Source organism: Penaeus vannamei, chromosome 13, assembly GCF_042767895.1.
Source record: "Penaeus vannamei isolate JL-2024 chromosome 13, ASM4276789v1, whole genome shotgun sequence".
NCBI classification, from domain to species: domain Eukaryota; kingdom Metazoa; phylum Arthropoda; class Malacostraca; order Decapoda; family Penaeidae; genus Penaeus; species Penaeus vannamei.
In genome coordinates, this window is record NC_091561.1 from 8,679,179 (window position 1) to 8,685,507 (window position 6,329).

General features: G+C 43.5%; 1 protein-coding gene across 1 annotated transcript in view; it reads right to left on the minus strand.

Annotated features, from left to right (window-relative positions):
* Positions 1-299: 299 nt before the first annotated feature.
* LOC113827984 (uncharacterized) overlaps positions 300-6,329 on the minus strand; it is an 11,498-nt gene continuing 5,468 nt past the window's right edge. The window contains exons 2-7 of the mRNA XM_070128914.1: positions 5,225-5,381; positions 4,582-4,834; positions 3,514-3,789; positions 3,151-3,402; positions 2,499-2,905; positions 300-1,605 (exon numbers count right to left, since the gene is read on the minus strand). Of these exons, the coding sequence (XP_069985015.1) occupies positions 1,238-1,605; positions 2,499-2,905; positions 3,151-3,402; positions 3,514-3,789; positions 4,582-4,834; positions 5,225-5,381 (1,713 nt within the window). The 3' untranslated portion in view covers positions 300-1,237. The remainder of the gene's footprint in view (positions 1,606-2,498; positions 2,906-3,150; positions 3,403-3,513; positions 3,790-4,581; positions 4,835-5,224; positions 5,382-6,329) is intronic.

Sequence of the window (6,329 nt, forward strand, 5' to 3'; positions counted from 1 at the left end):
GAGAGAGAGAGAGAGAGAGAGAGAGAGAGAGAGAGAGAGAGAGAGAGAGAGAGATACATATATATATATATATATATATATATATATATATATATATATATATATATATATATATGCATATATATATATATATATGTGTGTGTGTGTGTGTGTGTGTGTGTGTGTGTGTGTGTGTGTGTGTGTGTATGAATGAATATATGTATATATATATATATATATATATATATATATATATATATATATATATATATATATATATATATATATATATATATATATATATATAGAGAGAGAGAGAGAGAGAGAGAGAGAGAGAGAAAGAGAGAGAAAGAGAGAGAAAGAGAGAGAGAGAGAGAAAGAGCGAGAGAGAGAGAGAAAAAAGAGAGTCAGATAGATAAATAGATAGATATTATGAGATAGAAAAACATATAGATTAATACACAGAGAGACAGATAGATAAACAGATAGATAGAAAGAGAGAAAAGGAGAAAAGGATAGTTAGAAGAGAAGAGAGCGAGAGAGATGCTCACCTGCCTAGTTATCTTACTAACACGATAAAACTAGCCAGGGAAAGCTAATCAAGCTCCTCTAAGGTCACACACACACACACTCACACACACACACATTCTTTCTCATTCTCTCCCTTTCTACCTCACACACGCACACAAATAAAAACACCCAAGCACACATAAGTACAAAGGCACACACGCACACACACACCAACACCTACTGCAATAGCAACCCGTGAAGCAGGACCCACGCCCATCGCTCCTCCTTAGGCGTGTCCACTACAACACGTACGTCGAGGACCCCGCCCACCTCTCCGCGGGCAGTGTCAGGGGCGGCGTCCTTGTCTCGGTGTTCAAAGTCCACTTCGAGTCCTAATAATCCACGTTCATGTATTCATTACCTTTCTGGGCAAAGGTTCAAAGCGAAATTGCAGTGGGGTTGCATGCACGGACACAGGACCCCGCAGTCGTGTTGGGTTTCGATGAGGCGTTTATACGTATGAGGGCGGGAGGATGGACAAATGAGAATGGGACTTGAAGAATACTGGTGTTTCTTTTTCTTATCAAGGGGCAAGCAAAAGCAATAACGTATGGCAGACAGGTGAATAAATAATATGAAAGGAAGCTATTTGATCCGTGAAGTTCATGAATCTTATTACACACTGACTTTTTTCATGGCTATTTCGACTATTTCCCTCAAGTTCTCCTTGAAAATGGAAATCATCTTTTCAGTCTGAATCGCTTTTGGACCGATCGCCGCGCTGGTTTCGGCAGGAGCCTTCCCTCTCGCTGCCTTGGCCTCCGTCAGCCTCGCCAGCCCCCTCGTCAGAAGCCCCCCCGTCGCCCCCTCCGTCGTGGGCCTTGCACTCCTCGCCGCCGCAGCTGTCGTTGCCGCAGTCACAGCAGTCGGAGCAGCAGGAGGAGATGTGCGAGAGGGGGCGCCGGTGCCTCATGGGTGACGGGGACGACGACGGCGGGGGGGTGCTGTAGTCTCCCCCAGGCCGGTGGAAGGAGCTGGGGGACGCGGATTCCTCGGCCGGGTCGGGGAGGCTCAGCAGCGGCGACGAGTCTATCCGCCGGAAGTCGCTGACGGAGCCTGGTGGAGAGAAGGTGTCAGGTGATAGGAGGGAGAAAGGGTGATATGAGAGAGAAATTGTCTCGTGAAAGAGCGGAGAGCCTAAGGATAAGACAGAAAGGTATGGAGACAAATTATGGATGACCTACATGCTATAAAGCTGAATAAACTTTATATGGTTATGAATTTCGGTTCACCTGTATGGCCTTTGAATCTTATAAAGAGTTATAAAAGCATTCTTCGGAAGGTTGAACGCGAGGGATGGCGTCCTACGAAGAGGATAAATCCATGTAAAAAGAGAAAAGCTAAAATATATGTACATATATCTCAGAAATAAACGACCCCCCTACAGGCATAAGCACCTATTTATATGTAAAGTAGATCACGGGGACTGGGATAAAGACTCTGATAAAGCCCTGAGGGTGCCGGTAAGGCGATGAATGTAGCCATTACGGAAGGGCAAAGACACAAGCCGTCTCCTCACGTGTCGTGGCGAAATGCTGATAAAAGATACTACGTTGTGGTAGTTTTAAGGACCAATTATGCCTGTTTTTGCGTAACGATTTGAAGGGTGGGGAGAGCGTAAACTGTTTAATAATACAGCATATGCTTACAAGATTGCATGTAAGTCTTAAAAAAAATAAATAAAAAAATAGATAAATAATAATAATGTATATTCTCTCATCATATAAATAAGATATCTTTCCAGCAACTGCCATTCTGATTCAACATGACATTTTTCCTCTTTTGATATAGTTTAAAAAACAACTACATTGCATTCTATGTACATATGCGTAGATTTATGAGTCAATGATATAATACATTCACTCGAATTGATCTAAAGTGTCTCGCGAAAGAAAGAGCTGAAGAAACTGCAGTGAATGAGCATAATACGAATACAGGTGTCAAATTACCCCCATTAGACGACGGCGGGCCATAGGCGGGCTCCTCGCGGTGTCCATCCGGCAGGCAGGGTTCTCGCCCCATGTCAGACATCGAACTGCCAACACTGTTCACGCTCTTGTTCATCCCGGACCCATTCACAGGGCCGCCCACGCCTCTCGGAGATCGGTGGAGCTCCATGTCCGAGGCGTAGATGGAGGAGCGATGCCTGTAGGCTGAGCCGGAGCTGGTTTGGGACAGGCTGCTCACTCCCATGGAAGGGCGTCGGCGAGGCTTACCCAGACTGCCGTGGGTCACGTCTGGGTCCGGACCTCTCTTCTTCAGGGAGCCGGAGCCGTGGCTGCTGTTGCTCAGACCTCGCCTGACGGGCGCTCGGCCTGGCTGGATGCCCAAGGCGCTCAGTATGTCGGGGTTGTACCTGTTTGGGAATTGGAATTTGATATGTTACTTCTGATTTCACTTATACGGATGTCCCAATTTTATACACTTAATCACTATACGAAGGTCATGGTTAAATAAAGCGATCGAATCAAATGAGATCAAGCATAACCAGTGTTGCTAGAATCGACGACGTGAATCTTTCTTGGGTAGTTGATGGAAAGGAATATAATATAAACATGACCTTTCCTGTATGTTATCCCCCCCCCCCCCAAGTCTACTTACTGAGGGAGCTGATGAATCTTCACAGCCGAGGGGTCAGAATCCTTGGCCCGGGCCTTTCGCCGTCTAGAGCTTCGCTTTCGCTGAGGAACGGAAAGCTCAGGTGGAACTTGCAATAGTTGATTTGCTTGCTGCTGCTGTTGCATCAACAACTCTTGTTGTATTCTAGCTCGCGATGCCGGGGAGAAGGTGACATTTCTGCGGAGTCTGTGTGGAATGGGTGCCAGGGCTGCTGCCGGGGTGCGGACTGACATGCTGCAAGGGAAAGAGGCACATAGATCGTTGGATTTTACTTCTCAGTTTCGATATGCTCCTTCTACCCACACTGACCGATCTAAACTCCACGTAGCATCCACTCCCACCCACCTGTACGCCCTCTCCCGCACTCCCGCCTCGTAGCCTTCGCTGTCGTCGTCCAGGTCGAAAGCCTCGGCGAGCTCCATGTGAGGATCCGCCCGCCGAAGCCTCTCGAGTCCCAGGTGCTCCAGGTGGGCGGCTTCCTCTCGGAGGGGGCCGTGCGAAGACGTGTGGAACAGGGGGGCGTGGTCTCTTAGGCCAGGAGAATCCCAGGAGTTTTGGTGGAGGAACTTGCGGGAATTTTTCCGTCTGTTCCGCTCCTCCACGACCGTCTCGGCCAGGTATCTGAAGGCAGGTGAGGAACTATGAATACACTTTACGTTTTCTCGAATTTGCACTTATTATTCGCAATGTACTTATCGCTTTCGTGAAGTGTACAGTACACCTTACACCTACTTTTCGGAAATATAAATTATTACATATCACAGTGCTTATACCGGACAAACTATGTATACATTACGAAATATCTACCTACAACATTATTTACCATCTATATACATTATCTACAATCTATATATTAATATCTACAATCTATTAATGGCTTTTGTGCAGCAGACATGCGTGTCTTTCTCAAATGTGGTTTTAATCACTGAAACACACAGTACTGAGGTTTACAAAGGTCTTTGAAGTTCTCTTTGGAACGGTTGTTTAAGAGGAATGAACAGAATTTCAATTCACTTAGGACTATGTTTGCCTTTACATATATTAAGGTTGATCATAATGTCAGTGCCAGCTGCGGCAGCTTCAAGAACTTGGTAACATTAGAACTATTAAACTGGAATTATAAACTTCATATGATATTGTACCAAGCAAGGGGATCAACATCGAGTTCCAAATGTTGATTTTCGAATTGTCATCATTCTTGTTTTGTTATCCTTTTTATTTTATTTTATTTTTTTATTATATATATATATATATATATATATATATATATATATATATATATATATATATATATATATATATTTTTTTTTTTTTTTTTTTTTTTTTTTTTCTTCTTTTTCTTTTTTTTTTTACGTAAACGTGGACAACGAAATCCCGCATGACCGCAGACCACATCCTGTCGACCGGACTCACCTGACGGCCTCGCTGTGGTGGTCCTCGAGTGGCGGCCCAGCTGGGTTGACCACTCCGCTCACCATCGAGTTGTGCAGGTGGTGGGCGGGGGCGGAGTGGAGGCGGACCTCATCCTCCTGCTGCACGAAGTTCCTGCCGCCGTAGAAGGTGGAGCCGCCGATGCTGAAGAGGTCGTCGGGCATGGACTCGTGAAAGTTCTGGTTCCTGCAGCAGGCCACGACGCACAGGACGACCGACCCCACCAGCAGCAGGCCTGGTCCGGAGAGGGGGGGGGGGCGAGGACGTAAATGAGCGAATGGGAAAATGTTTTCAAGCTTGCGAAATAGAAAAAAAAGACATGAAATAAAAAAGGAAAGGAAAAGAAAAGAAAGAAGGAATGAAAAGAAAAAAAAAGAAAGAAGGAAAGAAAGAAAGAAAGAAAGAACGAAAGAAAGAAAGAAAGAAAGAATTGAAGGAAAGAAAGAAAGAAAAGAAAAGAAAAGAAAAGAAAAGAAAAGAAAAGAAAAGAAAAGAAAAGAAAAGAAAGAAAGAAAACATTTACTATGAACAATACCCAATTTTTTTTGTCGTTTTTCCCTTTTTCTCCCCTTTGTATTAGATAGATGACCTGATATGACCCCGGACCGAAAGACCGCCTTTTTACCTCCTAGCCCGAGAAGCGTCGGTCCGACTGCCATCAGAACTGGGTCTTTCGGGTCGTCTTCGTAGGCGTGTGACGTCACGAAGGTCCCCACACCCATGAGAATCACGCCCACGACGAACACACACAGTACATAGGGAGCGCCCACCACCGGCCGTTTCTGGAAAAAAAGTAGTTTGCAAAGTTAAAGTACATGTTAATGGGCGGGGGCGGGGGAGGTGGGGGGGGGGGACTTAGAGAGGCAAGCTAGAAATTTTATTTTGTATGATTTAATTTCTGTAATATCGGTTTGTTTATTTCATTTCTCTGACATTCTTAATTATATTTCCCCATTTATGTTACTTTATGAATAATATTCTGAAATATCGGTTTGTTTATTTCCTTTCTCTAACATTCTTAATATTTCCGTATTCATATTAATGAATAAAAGGAGAAATAAAAAATGTAATAAAATAAAGGAAATGAAAGAAGAAGAAGAAGTATAGCAACATATGCAATTCCTCGACAACAAATTCATGAATAGTCTGTCACCGATTTTTTAATATGATTAATGACGTCACCAATTCAGAATCGGATTTCAGATTTTCATTTCAATTCTTGCCCTCAAGAGTCATGCAGTAAATCCACGTGGATGCTCTCAGCTGTCGTCATGCGCTACCGGTTGCCATGCATGAGATGCCCATTAGATTTGCAATTCCCTCACACTATCATGAACGCGTCCTCATCACTGATAGAAAAACCCACAATGCACAAACTAGATTTATTGATGAAACGAGAGTCATTATCATTGATAAGATTATATTTATAAAACTAGATTTATTCGCAAATTCTTGTTTGTGCATTGTGTTTTTTTTTCTACGATTGTATCAATACGGTACAGTGTTTTTCTGTTCATTCGCCTCTCTATTACAATTCTCATGAAGGGGGTATAAGAATCTTCAGACATATTATAGATTTGTTCGTTTACATCTATGTTCTTGTGTTTGTTATTTATTTATTTTTTTCTTCTTACTAATATCATTGCTATTATTATCATTAGCTGTATCTCTACTCTCCCCCTCCTCCCTATTTCTTTCTCTCTCTCTCTCTCTCTCTCTCTCCCCCTCTT